Source organism: Procambarus clarkii, chromosome 88 (assembly GCF_040958095.1).
Source record: "Procambarus clarkii isolate CNS0578487 chromosome 88, FALCON_Pclarkii_2.0, whole genome shotgun sequence".
Classification (NCBI taxonomy): domain Eukaryota; kingdom Metazoa; phylum Arthropoda; class Malacostraca; order Decapoda; family Cambaridae; genus Procambarus; species Procambarus clarkii.
This window is the reverse complement of record NC_091237.1, coordinates 19,533,310-19,557,072: the sequence shown is the minus strand read 5'-3', so window position 1 is coordinate 19,557,072 and position 23,763 is coordinate 19,533,310. Positions and strand designations below refer to the sequence as shown.

General features: G+C 40.6%; 2 protein-coding genes across 5 annotated transcripts in view; both read left to right on the top strand.

Moving 5' to 3' along the window:
- Positions 1-14,119, top strand: part of LOC123745799 (kinase suppressor of Ras 2) — a 33,344-nt gene extending 19,225 nt beyond the window's left edge. For all 4 annotated transcript variants that reach the window (XM_045726798.2, XM_045726801.2, XM_045726800.2 and 1 more), the window contains 7 exons: positions 2,402-2,567; positions 3,979-4,285; positions 5,415-5,600; positions 5,947-6,080; positions 7,024-7,158; positions 7,467-7,596; positions 8,783-14,119. In XM_045726798.2, coding sequence (XP_045582754.1) covers positions 2,402-2,567; positions 3,979-4,285; positions 5,415-5,600; positions 5,947-6,080; positions 7,024-7,158; positions 7,467-7,596; positions 8,783-8,935 — 1,211 coding nt within the window. In that variant the 3' untranslated portion in view covers positions 8,936-14,119. The remainder of the gene's footprint in view (positions 1-2,401; positions 2,568-3,978; positions 4,286-5,414; positions 5,601-5,946; positions 6,081-7,023; positions 7,159-7,466; positions 7,597-8,782) is intronic.
- A 3,028-nt stretch (positions 14,120-17,147) lies between these two features.
- Positions 17,148-20,618, top strand: LOC123745800 (collagen, type I, alpha 1b-like). The gene is made up of 5 exons (XM_045726802.2): positions 17,148-17,299; positions 18,723-18,800; positions 18,961-20,046; positions 20,131-20,321; positions 20,419-20,618. Exons 2-5 carry the CDS (start codon positions 18,723-18,725, stop codon positions 20,540-20,542), a joined length of 1,479 nt encoding a protein of 492 aa, XP_045582758.2. The 5' UTR covers positions 17,148-17,299; the 3' UTR covers positions 20,543-20,618.
- Positions 20,619-23,763: the final 3,145 nt, after the last annotated feature.

Here is a 23,763-nt window from a genome sequence, read left to right as displayed (position 1 = left end):
TTTCACACTGAAATTATTGATTTCGGTATAAAAACTATAAAAAATTAATTCATTACAGTAGTTGAATTTGGAAATTGCAGTATGTTCTGATGTTTAATAAAAAGCTTATGAACTAATTTTGGGAAAAAATCATGAACAACTTAGATAACCGAGACTTTAAAACTTTTAAATTGTGATTAAGTAAGATAACATAGGAGAGATTTATTCAGTAAATTAATATGGCTAGATCATGTAATAAACTAAAACAGTAGATGCAGGAGTTTAATTTAAATACTTTACATGTATGTTAAGGTAGTCAGTTACTTTGAATGTCATGACGGTGTGAAGTATAAAATTTGTGTTCATTCTGATAGAATTTTGGTAAAGGTATGTTCACTTCTTTAGGACAAAGCGACACCAGTAGGCCTATTGATCCATGTGAGGCAGGTCTTGTGTATGCCTTAACATTTTCATGCATGCATCAGTTCCAATATATCTAAAAGTTTCCAAGGTAATTTGCTTCACTGACACTATTTGGCAGATTGTTCTACTCACCCAACACTTGTCAAGCCTAGCTGTTGTTGTTGTTTAAGATTTGCTACTTGGAACAAAAAGTTCCAAGTAGCATAGGCTATGGTGAGCCCATAGCAAGCCTAGCCTTGCCTATGTCTTTTCACACCCAACAACTTGCTTCACCCATATTCTTCTTCCCCACCTGTGTACTTCACCCACACTCTCTAGCCCCCGCCTCTCTACTCCACACACACACACACACACACCCCGGCCCCCACCTCTTTACTCCACCCATACCCTCCAGCTCCCACCTCTCTACTCTACCCACACCCTCCCGCCCCCCATCTTTCTACTCCACTCGTATCTCCTGGCCCCACCTCTCTACTCCACCCACACAAGACCATAAGGGTAAAATGAACTCGAGGAAACAATAAGAGTAAAGGACTGAGAGTGGGTGTAATCCCAACACAAACACAAGAAGCGCATTTGAACAAGATACAAGATACAATGGGACATATGAGAAGTTGAACATAAGAACAGCATTTAAAAATCTAAACAAGGAGGCAAGTCCATGTATATGTTGTCTGTCATTGTTGCTTTTAACCCTGGTACTGTGCACCTGTTACATGTGAGAAATTATTCCCCCAATTTTTTTCTAATATTCAAATGAATTCCTTGATCATGGGGGGAAAAAATTGCAAGATATTGTATGTGAACTACTTGGGCTGTGATGGAGCAGGGACGTTGAGCAATTCATGGGCATAGAATGGGCCCTGTGGAACTTGCCCCAGTGGCATCGTGGGGCGGGAGTTGCCGCGAATATAACTTAACATAATTATTTCCAAGTCTGTGAATGGTGGTTCTTTTCGTTTTTCTTTTGCCATAATGTTATTCAGCAGTGTGTACTTTGAGAAATTTATATAATGAAATGTGTTTTACACATTTCAAGAACACTTGCTAGCGAGACTAATTGCATAGATTATCACACCATTGTTTTGCTCAATCATTCTGAAAGGCCCACTAAGTAACTCCCCATTGCTAGTGCTTGTCCTGTCAAGCTTTAGGAAGGTGCAACGTAATGGGAAAAAGGCAATCCAAAACCAGGGCTATCACATCCATGCACTTATAACACCCCCCACACACACATACTTTCTTGCCTGCCTTGGGAAACTCGGACTCGGTCCAGAAGCAAAATGAAGGGAAAAAAAATCAAACCCATTTTGGAAAATTAAACCCCATGAACCCCTGAAGCCCTGATGCTAGAGAGTCATTGGCCAGGCCCCATGGTAACCAAATGAGAATGAATCCTGAACACACACAAGGTTATGACGTTGGCAAAGAACAGAGGGGGAAGAAAGACCAAGTAACTCTCCCAGAAGAACAAATGAGACAAGACTTGAAGATTGTCTGGAATCTTCCCAGACAAGACCCCCCAGAAGTCTTGAATCTTCCTCCCTGGCTGAGAGAGAGAGAGAGAGAGAGCCATGGGATGAAGTCTACAAAATCTCACTCCCCCTCCATCCCCTTCTTTTTCAGTAGGTTTAGTGCAATTTTCTAAGGCTTTTCAGAATAAGCATTTAGGCTCTGGGAACTGCTGAAGGATCCTCACCTAGAAATATATATTTTTTTATGAATCATAATCCCAGAAACATTATTTAGACATTATTGAAGTGTTAAACTTATTTATAGCTAAACATATGTTGGGATGCTGAGCATTTAGGCAGATGTTACTGAATATTTTTAAAGTAGAAGATATAGTACATACAATACCTACTGTAATAGATATATTGTACATATTGGTATAATGTATAGTTTCATGTAAAATGTTTATATTTTTAAATTTGAACCTAGTTGTAGATAATACTTCTGGGTGATACTTAATTTGCCATGTGTATTACCTTCTTGGCAGATGTGAATGAGGATACTGGAGACATTCCTTTAGAAATGCGGCCTCTGACACACATTACGGCCAGAACTCTTCCCAAGGCTCCACTTTCCGCATCTTCCACGCAAAGTGATGTCATTGACTCTCGGCAGTCTCATGATTCTGATCGCACCGTGTCACAAACTTCAGGGTATGTGCAGAAAACTGAAAATTTGTCTGTGTGGTGGGAGTTTGGTGGGTTGGGTTGGATGATCGTCAAATGCTGAGTACTCTATATATGTGTATTTAGTTAATCTGGACTCGGTTTAAAGATTCTTCTTATAAGGAATTTATGCAGTTTTTCATTGCACATTCTCGTCTAAAATAATTATCACCTTAATCTCAATTATTTACATTTTTGTATACCCTTTACTTCAACAAACTATTGTTACAAACTTCAACAAACTAATGTTCTACTGAGACCAGTGAGAGGTTTTGGCATCCAGTTTAAAGGAGTGAAACATATTTAAAAATAGATTTGAGCTTGTTGTGTTAAGGATCATGCACAATCAAGGAAAATTGTCATGCAGCGTTTATGCCACAGGATCATTTCCAAACATTCCTGAAGAGTCATTTAGGATGCTTGGAATTCACTGGAGAAAGTATCCAAACTAAAAATGCAAGTCAGAAATATACAGTATTTTCATGAGCTAAAGCCTTAAGAGAGTCCATCATGACACAACCGTGGACATCTTCAGGAGGAAACTAGATTGTTTCCTCCAAGGAGTGCCGGACCAACCGGGCTGTGGTGGGTATGTGGGCCTGCGGGCCGCTCCAAGCAACAGCCTAGTGGACCAAACCCTCGCAAGTCAAGCCTGGCCTCGGGCTGGGCTTGGGGAGTAGAACTCCCAGAACCCCATCAACCAGGTATCAACCAGCTATCACCTGTGTGATTACTATGGCAGGCTCTGCACTTCCTGACACCGGACGGTGATGTACCAGATATGAGCATGTGCTACCTCCCCATTTGGGTAATGAGAGAGAGAGAGAGAGAGAGAGAGAATGCCTTTTCAGGTTTGCAGTGGTATCGTTTGATACAATACACACTCGCTGGAACTGGTGGGGTCATATTTTTCTCATCAGTCAGAATATTACTGGTAAAGCTGGGGAAGTTAAAGCTTTGTGAATTGCAGTATTGTTTACATATCCGTAGCCCCTCTCATCTGTACTCGCCTAGTTGTGCTTGCGGGGTTGAGCTTTGGATCTTTGGTCCCGACCAAACCATTAAACTGTGGTTAGCTCGTCAAGGTCGTCTCTTCTCATATTGTATGGAAGACCTGTTTATTAAACCCTTTCAAAAACTGTTTTTTGCTCAAAGTTGCTTTTTGTGTTCACTCAAAGATTGTTGTTTAATGATGACAGTATCCTGTTAATACTACTTGGTAAATGGTCTACCAATAATTATTTTTGAGATTTTTATATATTAATGTTATTATTATTTACATATACAGTAATGAATGTTTTTTAAAAGAAAAACTTCATGTGTTTAGTGTTTTCACATTTATCTTGTATTCTATCTACCTTTGCTATAAGTGAGTTTAAATTTTTATTTTTTTGTCTAGGTCCGGTAGTACGGGCACTGATGATTCAGAACGCACAATAGCAGGTCGAGTTGATTCGCAAGATTCTACTGTTTCCGACGGAGAAAATGCAGATCCTCGGTGTACTCGACAGAATAGCGTCAGCAGTGTGTCTCAGTCACTTCGAGAATGGGACATTCCCTATGATGAACTTGATCGAGGAGAAGTTATTGGACGAGGTCGATTTGGTATTGTATATTCGGGAAACTGGCATGGGCACGTGGCCATTAAAGAGCTTCGCATGGACTATGTGAATGATGAAAAAACACTAGAGGCATTTAAAGCTGAAGTGAGTAATAGGATTTATTAATACTATGGATTTCAACAGTACAAGTATTTTGTTTAGGTTTAAGATGCCCGAGTCAACTTTGCTCTAGAACTATGTTTTCAGATTTACTTTTCTTTGATATTTGGCCCTAAAGCATACGCATGGGTATTTAAAACTAGTTTTAAAAATTAAACTTGAATAACAAAATAAAAATGACACTTTTTTTTTTTTTTAATTTATTTGATTTGCAAGTTCTACTGCAGTCATATTTTGATATCATTGGAAAGACCTGATGCAGTTCTATGGTTGTTGGAGGAAATTTTTAGTGATTCTTCATAATACAAAAATCATGAATTCTGAATCATTCATGAAAAGAAAAATCATTCAGATATTTTTTTAACTCTGAAATTTCTATCTTAAAACAAATTTTAGAAAAATCTTGAACTCAAATGTAAAGTCTGCTGAATTGAGTTGTGTGTGAAAAGTTCATCAAAATTCAATGAAAATTAAAACACTGAAATGGAAACCTAAAAAGATAGTTAGTGTTTTGAGGTTTGAATTTTCTCACCAAAAAGGCAGCATCACCAATGCTTAATATATATTAAAGTAATATATAAATTACGGAGTAAGTACTTTCCAATCACTTGCATTTAGTTAATCTGGTTATGTTTTATGATGTTATAGCAAATAAATACAAAATATACTAGGAGGCAAAATGTACTGCTTTATTGCAAGATTGTCTTGCAATAAAGAATATAGAAAAAAAGAATACTATGAGTTGACCATTTTCTTTCAAATATAGCTCAAAATATAGCCCAAAATCTAGGCTTTAAAATGGTAATATGTATACAGTATATATATATATTTTATTTTTTACAAAATATAGGACAAATGACTGAATTGACTCTGGGCCCTTAAATGACTGGATTATTGAGTGAAACTACTTTGCAAGATGTATATGTATAGATATAATTGTTTAGGAGGTTTTTTTTATTACTTTTCCAATATTCAGTTAGGAGAAATTTTCAAGTTTTCATGGTACACTGTGTATATTAATAAAAAGCAGATGTAAGAAATATAATAAAAACATGGAATACAGTATTTGTAATTTCTTACCGAGTATTTATAAGCATTTTTTTGTTTCTTCCAGGTAAGCACTTTTCGCAAGACTCGCCATGAGAACTTGGTATTGTTCATGGGAGCGTGCATGAAGCCGCCTCGACTGGCAATAGTAACTAGCCTGTGTAAGGGCAGAACACTTTACACACACATCCATGTCCAGAAAGACAAGTTCAATATGTCTAAAACCATCATGATTGCTCAACAGATTTCACAGGTATTGATATTGTATTGATGACCAAACCACACACCAGAAGATGGAGAGTTGATGACGTTTCGGTCCATCCTGGACCACTATCGATTATCAAGTCGACAATCGTTTGGATAATGGTCCAGGACGGACCAAAACGTTGTCTCCTCATCTTCTGGTGTGTGATTTGGTCATCATATCTTCAGCCACGTTATTGTGACTCATCTTAATATTGTACTGATGGTACAGTATTGATTATTGATGCTATCGTTCCTGTTAACGGGTTCAATTGTTTCTGTAAACCGTGTGATTTAATGATACGTTGTTTTTTACAGAGTGTAATTTAATGTCAAACTGTGGTTTCTGTTAACAGGGTATGGGCTACCTTCATGCCCGAGGAATAGTTCACAAGGACCTAAAGACAAAAAACATATTTCTAGAAAGTGGCAAGGTTGTCATTACTGACTTTGGGCTGTTTAATGTTACAAGACTTTGCCATGACTCAAGGTTAGTGCAGTTGCTACCGGTTCGTAAATGTTTACCTGAAATTGATTAAAAATCATTGTTAAATACTGGTGTGTGTTTCAGACATAAGTTTGCTTTGTTGAGGGTATTTTGGTTCAGGAATTTAGACGTACAGCATTTGTGTGTGAAATAAGATGCAGGGTAAGACTTGGACATATTTGTGCAGAGATTCTTGGACCTTCATTCTAAGCCACATCCACTATTTAAGCCTTCACTTTAACCACTGCACTGTGCTTCATAAAAATCATACCCCCATGGTGCACCAAAAATAAATTATTTCCAAAAAATGATTTTATCCTATATTTTGTATTAAACAATTGCTTATATTTATGTCATTGTGTATTAAAATTTTCCGACATACAATAAAGAACAGTGCAACTTCACACCTTGTTGCCACATCTCCACAAGGTATGGTATGATAGGATTTTACTAGTCTTGCACTACACCACACACAGAAATCACAATAATGTGATACATCATACTAGCCTTGTATGTGTGTGTGTGTGTGTGTGTGTGTGTGTGTGTGTGTGTGTGTGTGTGTGTGTGTGTGTGTGTGTGTGTGTGGAGGAAGCATGTGTGTGAGGAAATAGCTATATCATACCCATGTTTTTACTTTTTGAGGCCTTGATAGGACATTACACAGTATTTTCCTACTGTGAGTTGTATTAGTTGGAGACAAACCTGCATTCTTACTCATTAGATTATAACATAATTTTGCAGTGTTATTTTCCCTTCATTTAATAATGTGCGTATAAGAGAATGAATTGCAAGGAACATGAGATGTGACGAGTGTCAATGAGACCTTAGAGAAGATTTATTTTGTTGCATTTTTTTGTGGTTGCTGTTGTTGTCTGGAGATATTTTTTTGAGAGAGATTATTGTATCGGTGAAAATCATGTTTGTATGAACAATTGTTATCTTTTAGGCGTGGCAACTGGCTAAGCATTCCTCCAGGCTGGTTGTGCTACTTGTCTCCAGAGGTAATGAGGAACTTAAGAGTAGTTCAGAAGCAAGATGATGGCCTCCCATTCACCACCTACTCTGATGTCTATGGCTTCGGGTAAGATAAATCGGAGAACATTGTTGTGTATGTAGTGTGTGCATGTATTATTTACGTGTTTTTACACACAACTATTTGTTCTTGCTGGGGGGTGAGCTTAGCCTCTTTGGTTCAACCTATACAGCACTCAAAAGGGAATCTGGAAACATTCATAGCTCGATGGAGGGCTCATAAATAAAATGGAAATTACTTGCCGAGAACATCCTGTTATTGTGTGTGTTACTTTTGTTTGTCTACCACTGTCATAATAGTTTTGTAATCGTATTTGCCTTGTTTGCGTTGTTATTGAAGAAGTGTTTGGTCAACAGGACTGTGTGGTATGAGTTGCTGTGTGGAGAGTGGCCTCATAAAGGGTTGCCACCAGAGGCCATCATCTGGCAAGTTGGACGAGGCATGAAGCCTTCATTAGCCAACCTCCAAGCTTCACGCGATGTCAAGGTAAGCCAAATATCTCGTTCTGATTCAGCATTTTATCCAGATATTATATACAACTCTATATTGGCTGTCTGGTAGTTTCTTTGCGTCATCCTACATTCGAACTTGCATCGTCTCTGGCAGATATACCTCTCACGAGCCCAATACTTAGTCTCATTATATAAACTTATTTTGTACATTTTCCTATTCCTTTCCTAGTAATGAATCTGTGGAATTGGTGTGCTAGAATTGTCCATACAACTTTTCTGTTTCCCCTGAATGTAATGTACTGGTATTGCAACAGGACGAAATGCAGAGTAGTAAATATATACAATCTGAGGAGTATGTATGGTGTTTGGAGGAGAGGATAAGAGTGATAAATAACATCATCAAAAGATAAGAGAGTGTGAAAGATTAGTGAATCATGAGAGTTAAGAGAATGAAATATTCGTTGTGATTCATAAATAATTTAAAACCTCTATTTTATTGATTATACACCCTAAAAAAAAATTGTTCTTTGGTAGTAAGTATTATTTTCTGATGACTCATGGTTCCAAAGTATAGAAAATGGCTAGTATTCTCCCCTCAAACTTGCTTTGACTTTTGCTTAAGACAGCTTAGGGAAAACGTCTTGAGGGTACAGTACCTTGAATGCTGCTCACTCCTCATCTACAGCTGCGACAGCTTCACAAGTCTGCAGCCTTCAGGCACCATCAATCCGTCTTCCCTAAGCCGTTTTAGGCAAAGGTCAAAGCAAAGTTTGAGGGGAATAGTAATCATTTCCTACACTACATTGGAGGCACAAGCTTGATTTAGACTGTTGTACACCTGTTTATTCCCATCATTATTGTAATGATTTGTACAAGTTATTGTGAACAAAGTTTCTGATTTAGAATTTGACAACTGTAATGATTTTTTAATTGCTAATAAATGTAGCATCTAAATCTAGTGTATACAGTATATAATTGAAGATACTGTATTACATGATATGAAATAATTATTATTTTATCTTAGTTTACATAAATTTAGAGTAAATTATTTACGTAACCCAACAAGAAATGTACAAATCTTTCTGAATACAGTATAACATCTGAATAAGCAATCTGAAAATAACATTTACTAGCCAGAAAAAAAAAAAATTAATGTGTTTTGTGCTGTTTTGGGGGTCTTGGAGTTTTAGCGGTAATATAAGGAACTTCATTGCCCACAGGACATTTTAATGGCTTGTTGGAGTTACCGGCCAGATGAAAGACCAGAGTTTTCCACCATGCAAGCCAACTTAAACAAGCTGCCGAAGAAACGACTGCATCGATCACCCTCTCACCCTATCCATCTCTCACGGTCAGCCGAGAGTGTGTTCTAGGGGTGGTGGTGTTGGATTAACGAGAACTGTCGCATTGTTTTGGGAAGTACTTGTACAATTTAAATGTTCATCTATATGAGTAATCTAAGTCATTCAAACAGCTAGGTCACTTCTTCATTAATTACTGTCATTTAATATTTCTTGTATATTTGCATTGGAACATTGCTTTTATTTCCTGATATTTGTTAACTGGATGATTGGTTATCCATAAGCAAACGGTGTAATATTTTGTCATTGCCTATTACACTTCACTTATTTGAGAACCATGAAATGAGCGTCTTTAAAAAATTAAATGATAAATAATTATTAATTATAATTTTTAGCAATAAAATCTTTATAAAGTTATAGTTAACTTTATTTGGGGTCAGCTAAGGGGCATTGGTACATCAACAAATTTATTCTAAGATTACCTTTGCTCTTTAAAACGTAAGAATATTTAATGCACAGACCTTAAGTAGATTGAAGTAATTTGCAGGTGGTAAAGCTTAAGGTTGTGCAAGCTTACTAGCTTATATAGGTGCAGACTCGACTAATTTACAACTCTGCAGGTCATTATAACATAAAACAACGAGAATGATAATAGCTAGCGATTCTGCAGATTGTGCGGGGCACACTGTGGCAGTTTTCTACATTATGAATCTGTGAGAGTTGTGTAGCTTGCGTCTGTGCGGGTTGTATAGCTGGGTATTAAGCTTGGAAATGTATGGGGTTATGGCATATATATATGGGGCCAGTCGAGCCTGGCTCCAGGCCGGGCTCGGGGAGTAGGAAAAAACTCCCGAAGCCCTCTCCAGGTATATGGCTCTGCAGGCTGTTTGGCTTTCACTTCGTTACGTCATTCTGCTTTAAGTTCCACAGATTGTACAGCTTGGGAATTCTGCAGGCTATATAGCTTGTAACTCTGCAAGTAATAAGCTTATCAGTGCTACAGGACATACAGCTTACAACTCTGCAGGTTGTACAGCTTAACAGTGCTATAACACATGTCGGTACAGCTTACAACTCTGCAGGTTGTACAGCACGGTGTTCTAAAGAGTATACAGCGTACATTTTGTGATGTATGGAGGGTGGGCCTCCACTGGTTTTTATCTTCATTATTTAATATGCTCAAGAAATGCATTGGTTATTGTCATAAGTAGTTATTGCATGTATGTCACCATAAGCTCTGGCAAAGAATAGTACGAGACTCACATCATGGATACGAGCATTTATGATTGTTTTTGACATTTCACAAGAAAAGTTAATTGAGCACAAAATAGACTAAAAAATTATGAAGGTTAAAATCCCAAATCGGGTATCTGATGGTTTTGAGCACGTAAATTTGTACAATTTAAACGAGTTTGAATTTGTTGCTTTTAAAGATATTTAATATTAGACGCTTCACATAGATATATTTTGCATGTAACGGTAATTTCTAAGCAGTGAGAAGCAGTCAAGGTGAGGCAGAAGAGAAAGACAATTTACAGAAAAATGTATTTTCTAGGCACACTGGTGTTGGTATGCACTTGAAAAGCTGTAACACCATACATTGAACTTATTAGATGTATTGACTTTGTTCTTGCTTTGTTCATGCTTGCTTGATGGGTGGTTAATATTCTTGTCAATAAAGATTCTATATATAATTGTGCTAGTGAGAGCATCGGGATGTTGTCATGAATCTTAATAAGCTCATTGTTGATGTATTACAAGTTTTGGAGTTTGCAAATTTAGTGTGTCATAATACATTTTAGAACCTGAGTAACTGTTTTCAAATTAAAATTATTTTAAACTAGTTTAATAAAATCCAACATTTTCTAGTCAGCCAATGTACACTAGGGAGTTTCCTGCCGTAGATAATGATATATTAGTACATCTTTTGAAAAGCATTTGTGGACATGCAGAGCTTCTACGAGGTTAACTATTTATGTTGTGAAGTAGAGAGTAGAGCCGATTCTGAGACGAGCCTCATGCAAATGATCAAGTAATGTTTTGGAGAATGTTGTGTTGTTAATGCACGAGTGCTACACAACTTGTTTCAGAATTTGTCTGAATGTGCTTTTGCTGAAACTTAAAAGAAGTTCATGATTGCTAGTCAGATCTTGTATGTTGACGAAGAAGCTTTTTCCAACTGACAAAGGATGGACAGCACAGGAATTTGAGAGGGAAAGCTCATTATTTCTTGGATTAGCCTCTTATATTTCTGGGTAATGGAGATATAAACAGAAACATTGAGAACTACTACAGCTTAAATGGCTAATCATTTTGGAGGATCTTTGGTTTGTTAGAGCCTAAATGTGGGCAGCAGTGTGACCAATCACTTGTTATAGGGACAGTTCTCCTGTAAGCATACCGATATAATTGAGGCTGTTGGTGATGGATCAAAGTATACTGTCAAGAGATGTGAGGTCATTGGGAGGTCACAAAACTCTTAATGATCAATGTTCTGTCAGTTGTCGGCTCAATTGGCTTGTTAATTTTATGAGCATAATTGAGTTGACTAAAAGCTATGTTCTACATCCAAACATCTATTTATATCTCGATATAAAGAAAATTACGTGTCAATTGTATTTTAATATAAATGCACAGCACCCTAATTAAGCATTCTCCTGATGCTGTTTCAGTACTTTGTTTTGTTCCATTTCATCATTTGTGTATGCAATATGTTAAACAAGTGATAGATTTTGAATTCAAGTCATTATGATAAGCATCAATGATGAAATTAGCCTTAAAAGGCTACTGAAACTATTTATGCACTCTTCAAAGTCCAGTTTATGCTGTGTTATTGTAATATTTGTAATACAGTCTAATCTTGGTAATTTCATCTTGATTCATTCCATATACAGTAATTACTTTTTCCATGCAAAGATTTATTTTAGATCACCCTACATTAATTTGTCATTGGTTGCTGGTGAGCAGCAGTTGGAGTTACCAAGTTTTGTCTGTACTGTACTTGTACGCTCTACTATCTTAATGTTTTCATATGCATCATGTGCTGTTCGATGAGGACTGCTGAACAGTGTTCTTACATGAAGGCAGTCATTGAGAAGCTGTTCTGAGGATTTCATCCAAGTATTATTACATTATATTTGCAACTCAATGTTTACTCCTGCATTGCAATTGCATATACAGGTCACAGGTTATCCCTTTCTCTAATCCATTGTCTCAGCTCTTTAAACACTGCTTCTTGACTTTGCTAACCATTTCCCTTATTATCATCTTGTAAATTCAACTGCCGGTTTGTTTAAATAGAAAATCTTGCCGAGTCCTTTTCCTTTCATTGTCGTGTCCACCGTCTTCATACAACTTACAATACTTTCTGTAGTCCTGTTGTTTATCAGAACCATACTTATTTTGTAATGATCATGACTTCTCACTACTATTGTTTACTTTGGCTGTATTATCCCTATTTTTTACTGCTGTAACTACACTAATGTATCTCTTGCCACACAATATTTTATAACTATAAACCAACTATTTTTTTGTTTTAATTCCTATGGTCAGCAGAAGTTTGCCCCAGCCCCCTTTTCTCCTCCCCTCCGTGGTTCTTTTTGCATTGCTAAGCCTCTTCATCTTTCATTTTCATCATTACCATTGATGCTCTGTTAGTTATTGCAATTCTGTCTCATCCAATTCTCATTAGCCCCTTTGTTTTATATTAAATCTATAGAATTTTTATTTTATATAAAACAGATTTATCTTTTAAAAGTTTGTTAGATGCCAGTAAGATTTGTTTTCTAGTGTATATGTTGTGAATAGAGTAGATCTTCTTGATACCTATCCTAAGATTACAATTAGCACACCTGCTAATTTTTAAAAGCTGAACTGCTGTATCATGTAGATCTCTGCATATTTTAGCACATGACAAAATGGTTAGGAAACGGTGTATCCGAGACCCCTCTATCGGAGCCTAGTTCAGAACATTGATATTGCCATTTTACAGTGGGTTTATGTTCCGATTGCATTTATGGGTTTGGGATTTTTTTTATAAAGGAAATTGGCATTTTCTAGGGTCCAGAATAAATTTTTTTTATTTTTTTAATGTAATTGTGTGTTTCCATTTTCCTCCCTTGAGTCCTTAACTAAGACACGGGTTCCTCAATAGGTAGGGTTGTTGGTGTATCCTTGTTGCTGCTCGGTGTGTATATGCCAAGCCGGTTTCCCGTAGTAAGTGTTTATGTACATGTGAAGTCTATGGCTTTTTCTCTAGTGACGATGGTGCGGGAGAGACTAGGGAACAAAATTTGTCCGAATCAGTTTGGAAGTTTTGGATTCTGGACTGTTCGAGCTTTTTGTCCAGTAACCAGAGACCTGGAAGTATTGCATCTGACCACCCATAACTGTTTGTGTGTAACTTGTCCTACTGTCTAGTGTTTGACTCTTGTTGAGGGCTGTTCATTCTGGAGTACTTTAAATGAAACTTGGCAACTTATGTTTCCCTCTTCCTTCTGGCTTGGTGAATTCCTCAAAGTGTTCTCCCCCAAAGCATTTTGAGGGCTGCACTGATCACATGCATCCCAGGAGCATTGGGACATTGCAGTATTCCCCCACTGCATTACACCACTGTCCTTGGGCCATCTAGAATAATTTTTGCCTATTGTAGTATTTTCTATTGTCTTAATTCTACAAAACATCAGCTATTTTTTTCTTATTCAAGTACTGTATAACTATATAAAAGATATAATGTATTTGGAAAGGAATACATTTGTCAGTACATTTTGTCTGCAAGTCTTGCCAAGATCTCATTTTACTACATGTAATTGATTGATATTTACAAATATGTAATCAGATACTGTATTCTGGAAAATTTAGTGTGATACAGCAGATATTACTCTACTTCTCATTTGTCCTCTTATCTTGCAAGATGCTCAAGTGACCTTGGTACATCCTCCCCCGCCTCTGCGGACACACGAGAGTGATTGCGTGTGCAGGGGTGGTGTAGCACCCAGTGGGGCTTACCCTGACAGCATCCCCCCTCTCAGGGTCAGCCACTAATCTAGGTTTTCATATAGTCAAGAGGAATGTCCAGTGTTCTGCCCTCGACTCTCTTTACCTTTATGTTCGTCAATGGTTTGTAAAATGTGTATCTAGAATTTGAATTCATTAATATTATGTATAATAATTAATTTATTTGTACATACTGATGTGTCTACCAAATATAGTTTGTATATATTATGCATTAATACATAAGTCTTTTTATCATAACAATTGTGTGTCATTTACCTTATGCAGTTTGAGATGGTGCAAGAAAATGCTTTGAGGAGACATTTAGATTGATTGGTTTTACTTAGATATATGTAAGATATAGAATGATTTTATAGTAAAACCTCAAATCAGTGAACCAATTGGTCCCAAATTGGTCCCAATTTGGGACCAGGGACCAATTTCAATCCAAACAGGGACCAATTTCAATTTGTTGCAACTGGAGTTTTCCCTCTAGGATGCATTTTCCCATGCCCTATGGGCTGATTTCTCTTAGCAAAATTTTAATTTCAACCTATAATATAATAGACTACCAAATGAACATACCTGCAAAAAAAATATTTAACCACATCTAGTTTATTTCTCGTGTACCCAGCCTCAAAACTCATTTTCAAGAGCTAACAAGGCCTTACCTGAAATCTTAATGCTGCTGGAATTAAAATTAGCATAAAAACTATGTATTCTATTGAAATGGTGAAAAATATATAGACAAAAATAAAGTTGGGTAAGAATGGAATTCGGAGAAATAGGGCTTGGGGGCAGAGGTAAAGAAGTGGCCGTAAAGGGCAAGGCAGAGAACACTAATGGACAGGCAGGGAGATAAACTGCCATTTTTTTGTGTACGACAACAAGGGGTTCAAGGACAGAAACAGCAGTGAGATAATGAGGTCAGGCTGGTAAAAAACAGACTTTATTACTCTTTAGGGACAAAGAGGTGGAGGGATCAGGCTCACATTTCAGGTCAGAAGCTGGGAGCAGTTATACAATCATGGAATGTCCATCTTCAATGAAGAGAAGTCCAAGGGAGGGAGCTGATATCGGCCTGAATGGTTAGGATTTGGGTAGGTTCAGAAGTCAGAGTGGACTGATGGTGCCTGAGAAGTTTGCATCGGACACAGAAGAGGTAAGAGGTAGGGAAACACTTGTTGAAACCATGCCAGGACAGATATGAGAAGAACATAGAACACACGTGAAAGAACAGGAATACAGAAAAACTCTCGCCATCAGACTGAAGTGGAGCAGGGAAAGCAAGTTAACATAGACAACAGAATCCAGAACCTGGAAACTGTTCAGGACCTGGAGATTGAAAGAGAGGGGGGCCAAAAAATCTACGTGCTGAGAGGCAGAGGCACCGCCGGCGGAACCACAGAGGGCCGCAACACGGGGGCCAGCGGCACCGTGCCAGCTGCATTGGGGGCAGGGCAACACTCAGACTTGGGCACAGGAGCAGGGACCAAAGCCACCATACCAGTCACCACCCCCGCAACAGGGGCACCCGCCACAACGACGGTAACACCACCCGGAGGCTGCGCAAGAGCATCCTCGGCAGCAGACAGCTACTCGGCATCCACCACGTCCGCCCAGGCGACACCCCTCTGGGGACACAAACAGGGAGCCCGACAGGAACACTTCGACACCGGGTACTCGTCGCCAGGACTATCATCCACCTCCATAGGTGCCATAGCAGCAACACCGGGAGACTGGACACGGTCACGCAACACCGCAGGCGACTCAAACATCGGAGATACCATACAATATTCCACAGCAGGAACATCCACAGGAACACGCTCAACTCATGGCAATGCACCACCACACTCTACCGAAGACACAGCATCTAGAGATGGGCCAGGCAGGGCGGAAGAGGCAGGGAAGCGGGCGGTAGGGGCGAAACTGCACATTCCATGGACGCAACAATCACACCGCCAACTGGGCGGTCCGCAGAGACTGGCGACACCACCAGGCCACCCAATGGGTGAGAAACGGCAGCCATGTCGGCATCACACAGAGTCCTCCAGTCCCTGCAGCGAGGGGAAGTCGTCCTCCCGGAAGAAGTTCACAGGGCTGACACTGCCAGCACCACAACCCACAGCTTGGTGCCCTGACAACTTGCACCAGAAGCAAGTCCAGGGTTGGTCAGCATAGAACACCCGGACATAGAATCCCATAAGCAGGACCGAGGACAGTATAGGGGACTTCAGGTGCATTGCCAACATGCGGGTCCCACTTGGAACACCCTTCCACCTCCCGGAGATGATGTTCATTCGCACGCTCAGCACCCCCCTAAACCGTTCACATCTGTAGACCCCACCAACAGTCACGTTCACACATGTAGACCCCACCAACAGCCTCGTTCATACATGTAGACCCCACCAACAGCCACGTTCACACATGTAGACCCCACCAACAGCCACGTTCACACATGTAGACCCCACCAACAGCCACGTTCACACATGTAGACCCCACCAACAGCCACGTTCACACATGTAGACCCCACCAACAGCCACGTTCACACATGTAGACCCCACCAACAGCCACGTTCACACATGTAGACCCCACCAACAGCCACGTTCACACATGTAGACCCCACCAACAGCCACGTTCACACATGTAGACCCCACCAACAGCCACGTTCACACCTGTAGACCCCACCAACAGCCACGTTCACACCTGTAGACCCCACCAACAGCCACGTTCACACCTGTAGACCCCACCAACAGCCACGTTCACACCTGTAGACCCTACCAACAGCCACGGTCACACCTGTAGACCCCACCAACAGCCACACTTGTGGAGTCCTACAACAAAATAGATATAGCCAGCAAAACTGACAGCCATTGGTGTAACAAATACACACATTCATATGTCACTCACCCTGCACTGTTAATCTCAGTTAAAACTGCGTGTATATAACAACAGCAGACATTGAGTTCAACACACTCATAACGGGTTCATGTTTTGTTAGAATACCATACAGTATATTAGTTCCATGTAACCCTTGAAATATTTAGTCCATAGATCTGCGGTTGAGGAAACACTGTCCTAGACGACTCAAGGACCACCTGTCCCACTGGGTGTTGGGGCGTGTGTGGGAAGACTGTGCTAAGCCACTGAGTGTCACTTACGGGTCCATAATGGTCACTTTGCCTCGTTCTCACCGGTAGTTAGGTTCTGTTGTGCCACAATAAATATATTAACTACTAATACGACGTTAACTTTAGGGAAATAAAGGTTATTAGAGGATTACGAGTGAGTGTGTAAATATTGGGGTAAAGAAGGGGTGTATTATGAGAGGCAGCGACCATGAGGAGGGTGTGAGGGAGGTGTTGAGGCGGGCAGGTGGGGCCCAGCTCCTCACTCTCCTCCTCGCCTTCACTCCAGTAACATCGTCTCTCCTCGTCTTGCAAGGTATTAAGTTTATGTTCTTGACTTCTTTGTTATTAGTTTATAGTATAATGTTGTAGTTATTTCGGTAATTTATCAGAGAGTTAAGTGTTATCTTGCCCCTAATTTGCTCAAGATTGTGATAGTTTTGGTTGGTTATCGTGTAATATTTGTTGACCAAGACTTAAATTTCATATTCAAAGTGCTACGTGCAGCCTTGAAATGCCATACTAGATGGTTTTTAATCATTACTTAAACTTGTCCTTCCCGCGGCCGTTATCTTGTTGTAGTAATTAAGAACACTTTACTTTAATCCATATAAAGACTTTACGCTTGAAAAGCAAATGTTTGACTTTTAATAGTACTAATTAGCGGGGGGTTAATTTTTAACCGGACTCTTATGAAATTGTGCACTTGACAATGAACACATTCGGCGATGGTACTATGGTATGTTAATGGAAATATATAAGTAAATTTTTTTCTCCTATAAAAAACCACTTAAACCTGGGTCTTTACACAACCCTGGGGGAAAAATGAGCCCTGGAAAGTAACCCTGAGCAATACAGGGTTTTGATAGTCTAATCTCTACTCCTCCTTAGTCCAAAGAGTGGAACTTGACTCGGTTCCAGTTAGACTTTTAATTGTGTAGTACTCTAAGACTAGCGTCTGATAACGGCAAAGAACTTCTGGTAAATTCTTGAATTGCTCTGAATGTGGGGGGGTTCTTTGTAGTTAAAGAGGTCGATATAAAATACAAAGCTAATGTGTATGCCCAGCTGCACAAATATCTGCCCCCCTTTTTTCTCTTGCCTTTTAATCTATGTAAATGTTCAAAGTCGCTAGAATCTGAAAATTCTTGATTCCTTTGAAATTGACACAACCTTCCATTCGACTACGCTCGTGTTCTCGTGTACATGTCGCCGGTGAACTTTTTTTAATAACTATGCTCTATTATAATACTATGACCGAACCATCCTAGTAATTGCTTTTAAACTAGCGACTTTAAAAATATTTAGAGCTGTAATCATAATACTGATAAATGGGTATAAAAAATGCCTCTAATAGTTGCCCAGTTATTAGTAGACCGGCAAGAATGTCTGAAAATACTGGTAAAAAGTAACTACGTTAAATCTGAAACAGTCGGCGACTGGGAACCATTACTTTCCTTGATACTATACCAAACATCTGTACTCTTGCCTTTCAAAAGACTATAGTTGTAATGCTTTGCCACTCGGTTCTCAAGACTGCCGTATCATTGACTATAATCTACTTACTAATTTAATAGTAATTAAAATTAACCCCCCCCCCCTTTTTACTCCCACTAGTTTAAGTAATCTTTAAGATGTAACCCAACTGAAAATGCCTCAAGTTTAAGTTTTCTTCAGAATCTGAATATTTTTGTTCGGCACGGGTATATTCGGTTCTTTAACATGTCTACATATTGCAGATGCGGTGTTCTATTAAAATATTGCTGGCCTCCATCTTCTACGTGGCTGGCGTGACGAGCCAGTACCAACCATTACAGGCATAGTTAACTTTTCACTGTTGTGAACTAAATATATTTTTTCTTTGGTAAATTGCTTATAAAAAAATTATACTGCCGCTATAAGTTGTGCTTCTCAAAGTTACTCTTGAGTATAACTATTGTTTAAATGGTAATTGTTTTTTACATTTTAACTTTGCAGACCCTGGGTGTCCCGAAGTCTTCTAGTACTTCACCTGCTTTTGACGGTATTCCCAGGGATATTAGTCGACCACTTCCTGGATTAATTGAAGCAATCGGAAGCCTGCCGAGTAGCGCTCAACCTATCGCAGCTAAAGACGCCTTTATCCTCCAGGGCCCTGGCAGCGTCCTCGTGCCAGACGCAGGCCAGCACAGAGGTAGTTTTGCTGATGGACGTTATTTCCCCCAGGACTTTCGTAGTGATGTAGCACCCGGTCCTAATGTCGGCCAGGGTGTCTTCGGTGGTCCCGGTCCTAATGTCGGCCAGGGCGTCTTTGGTGGTCCCGGTCCTAATGTCGGCCAGGGTGTCTTTGGTGGTCCCGGTCCTAATGTCGGCCAGGGTGCCTTTGGTGGTCCCGGTCCTAATGTCGGCCAGGGTGCCTTCGGTGGTCCCGGTCCTAATGTCGGCCAGGGTGTCTTCGGTGGTCCCGGTCCTAATGTCGGCCAGGGTGTCTTCGGTGGTCCCGGTCCTAATGTCGGCCAGGGTGTCTTCGGTGGTCCCGGTCCTAATGTCGGCCAGGGTGTCTTTGGTGGTCCCGGTCCTAATGTCGGCCAGGGTGCCTTTGGTGGTCCCGGTCCTAATGTCGGCCAGGGTGCCTTTGGTGGTCCCGGTCCTAATGTCGGCCAGGGTATCTTCGGTGGTCCCGGTCCTAATGTCGGCCAGGGTGTCTTTGGTGGTCCCGGTCCTAATGTCGGCCAGGGTGTCTTCGGTGGTCCCGGTCCTAATGTCGGCCAGGGTGCCTTTGGTGGTCCCGGTCAAATTCTCGGCCAGGGCGTCGGCAGTGGTCCAGCTACTATATTCAGCAGTGGCAGGTTGGACCAGGTGAACGTTCCGCGGGTCGCAGTGGGCAGCACTGGACCTTCTGGAAGTGTTGTCAGACCTGTTGGCGTCCCTCAGGTCAGGCGAGTGGATGATGTCTTCCACCCCACTGTCACCCAAGTTGTCACCATCGACCGTTGCGTCACTGTCACTGACCAAGCCTTCAACAGCGTGGCGGTAACACTAACGTCCTTCAGCGTGCAGACTGTCACCGTCGGAACACGCTCGGTAAGTTTACAATAACAAGTGCCATATAAAGATAATAACACACGCATCATCTTCCCGCTTATAACCTTCCTTTCTACAACACAGGTGCTACAGACTCCCGTTGATGACCGGGTCGCTCTCCAGACTTCTGTCTCTGTCCGGCCAACGTCAGTAACGTTAACGGAAGTGAAGTCTGACTTCAGGATCGTGACGGAAACGTCACTAAGTTACGTGACCCTCGGCCACACGTCCTACATAATCAGCCAGTACACCTACACCACTCCGGCCACCCAGGTGTAAGTATAGAATACAGTGTGTGTGTGTGTGATATTAAGGGGGGGGGGGTTGGTAACAATATTACCTCATGTTAATGACTTGTATTCTGTCTTGCAGGTTGACGTACACAGCGACGGTGGTACACACGAATATTAACACAAAGAGCACCACCTTCACCAACTACCGGACAGTGACGGACACCTTGTACGTTAACAGCGGCTACGGCTACCGTCCTCAATAAATGACTGTTAATCTTAATACAAAACTCTTGCATTGTTGTAAAAAATATCGAGTAAACTTGAGTCATAGCTAAATAATTTTATTAAACTTATCTTAGATTAAACCAAAACTTGTTAATGTAGTTAAACTAGTTAATGATAGAGGACAGTCCACTACGGGCTCGCCATAGCCCGTGCTACTTGGAACTTTTGTTAAGAGTAGCTGAAACTTAAGAGTTCGTCAAAATAGGAAACGTGCCTTGGCAAGTTTTAACATGCTTTCTCACTTGTATAGACTTTGTCTTCTACTAGAAACCAACGATTTTTTTGGTAGCCACTATGTAAGTTCTGCGGTGCCTGGTTTTGCCTCTTGAATAGTGCTCGTGAAGGCTGTGATCATGTCTGCCACAAATGCTCCGGCCAGTTACAGAAAAATGGAAGTGGGACTAAAGTTAATTTGTTGCACTATGCAGCCCGTCCTCCTAAAGAAAGATTAAAGTCTATTTCATGCAGCCCCAGTTTGACTGTTAAAAATTAGTTACAAAGACTAGCAACTAATTATGCAAGCCGTCCTCGGACAAAATCCATTCCACCCAGCGGTCAACCCCAGACACACTTCATAAAATTTTTAACATGCTGTCATTTCCAAATGGGGAAATTTTCGAATATAAACTATAATATCTTGGCATACTGTGCATATTATAATAAAGGCATTGGTTAGGTGGTTTAGGTCCTGTGGGAGAATGTTTGTAGTACGTGGGTGAAGTATTTACAGCGTAGATTTCAAAAGTCGTCAGCGAAGTACTTGTTCCGGAAGTGTTAAGACTTAATCGTGTACCGTTTTGCATTCATAAACGGCTATACGGCTTTCCAGACTTGTTGCCGTCTTTGATAATTACTTTATTCATAAACGGGGTTTGGCGGGTGCATGGACTTTGGCCTTTGAGGACGGGCTCTATTACGTCCTTAAAGCTTCCAGACCAAGTACCTTACTGACGGCTTTTGTTAGAAGCACAACGATGTAAATGGAAGAAATGATCTTAACATGAAAGTTTTAGCACGAGTTTGTAAACGCATGCTAAGTGTTTTAGTCCACTGTAAATGCCTGAGAATTTTGTAGGTGATAATCTCTTTAATCTAGCTCTCCAGGAACTTTAGCTCCCGTAGCCTTTCCTCGTATCTCTGTTCTGGGACTAGCCTGGTGGCATACCTTAATCTCGTGTTTGGCTGTTTAACTATGTATAGACTCTAGGCTGGAGCTGCATACTAACGGTAGACCAATGCTCGAGTGGTATGAGAGGTTCTGAAGGACTATTTTAAGTTTTTTAAAGCACTTGTGTTGGCCAATCTAGCAGATCCCGCTGATGTAATTTTGATGTGGGCTCCTGGGGATAGGTTTAGTGAGACATAAATCCCCAGATCTATTTGACTTGCAGGATTTCATCTCGCATGGTACATAGTGTTCGGCCTCCTGCTCCCTTCACTTAACTTTCTTTCCAGTATTAAACTTAGCCATTTTCTAGACCATTCCTCCAGGTTGTCTGTAATCTTCATCAGTCTTGATTATTCCCATAGTTTTTTCTTTCATCGGCACTCGGAGGCAGGAGTCTATGACCTCTAAAATACCGCTTGCATATATCTGAAACAGAATGGGTTCCAAATACAGGGCCCTATGGGACTCCGCTGGTGAAATCTCATCACTGGTGTCACTATACTCTTCCCCAAGTTACTTTTTCTTGTTGCTTGGATATTTCTTTATTCACTGGACCACTTTGCCCAGTCTAAACTTGGGTCTATTTCCCATGGTATTCCAATAAGGAAGGTCATGTATTCATTTTCATTTCTAAATATCTTCATATTTTCCTCTTCGGTAAATCGGACTTTTCCGTTCAGATCCTTTGCTTGGGTATGAAATACTTACCTCCACCAGATACTCAAATGTCAATACGCTGTGGTCACAGATTCCCGTGGGAAAGTGTGTGTGGTGGTGGTGGGGGGGGGGGGGGGGTTCACATTTGACTTCCCTTATGTCCGGCTTCTTAGAGGTGAATGTCGGTCTACTAGGAACCAGGTCTAGGTGGTTCGCCTCTTGTTCTTGTGGGTCCTTTGACATGTTGGCTCAGTTTCTTGCTGCCACGTCAGAGTTTAGCTCTCGATGTGTCTGCACCTCCATGTTCTCCATTTGCAGTCTAATTCCGTAGTTGGAGTCGCCCATGATTTAAGTCTGGATCCATTCCTGCAGCCAACTGAAGTTGCTCTTGTATAAATAGTTGCCATGTTTCTATTCAACTCCTGGGTCTTCTGTCATTTAATGGAGGGTTGACAATGGGTAGACCTGAAACATTAGTAGCATAGTTTATGTAGTTTCTGAAACATTCACAGGCTGGGATATCCATCTCTTCAAAATTCAAGTACGTATCAGCAGGGTTATTCTTCTCCTTTCTCACTTTGCTTACTATATAGTAGTCCTGCAGAAACACTGCATTTATGATGCCTAAATTTAGTTTCCAAGCCTTATTACATCTGGGTTTTCTTCCTGCACCCTATCGGCCACTTTATTAGTAACACCATTGATGTTAGAGTATAGTACCTTGAAGCTAGCTTTCCTATATCCATTATCTCGCTCACCACTGGTGTAGTAAGCTGTTCCATGGGCAGGGCTACTTGGGTATGCTCTACCTCCTATGGTGGCAGTTACCAGGGGTCGGGTGGTGGATGGAGGGTTTAGATCTTGCCTTGGCTTGCTTGGTGCAGGAAGACCAGACATTGTGTAGGGGAAGGGAAGGGTTTGATCTGGGGCGGGGGTAGGGGGTGTTGGTTCTCTCTGGGGTTCCTGAATTGATTTGGGTTCCTCACTCCCCTCTGGGATTGGATGCTATGGCTCCCTGGCTCCCTTCCATCACCCTGCCCTCACTCTGGAGGAATACCTTTCTGTGTATCTGAATTTTGTAGTTTGCTTTTTACTAGAATGTCGTCTTTGGTGGCCTCGTTCCTGAATGAGGCCACCATATCAATCGACTTGAATGATGCCATTTATCAATAATTTTTGTTGTATTGTCCAAACCGGAAAGCCTTCTCTGCATTGATCAGCCTCTTCCATTTGTATCTCAGTATCCCTGACACTTAAGCTTTGTCCTTGGCTCTCCACTCTTCCTACCTGCAACCTTCTTGACCCTTAATGCCTACCACGACTACAGCTCTTTTTCCTTTCCATTAGCCTCCTGTGAAATTACTTTCATTGCAA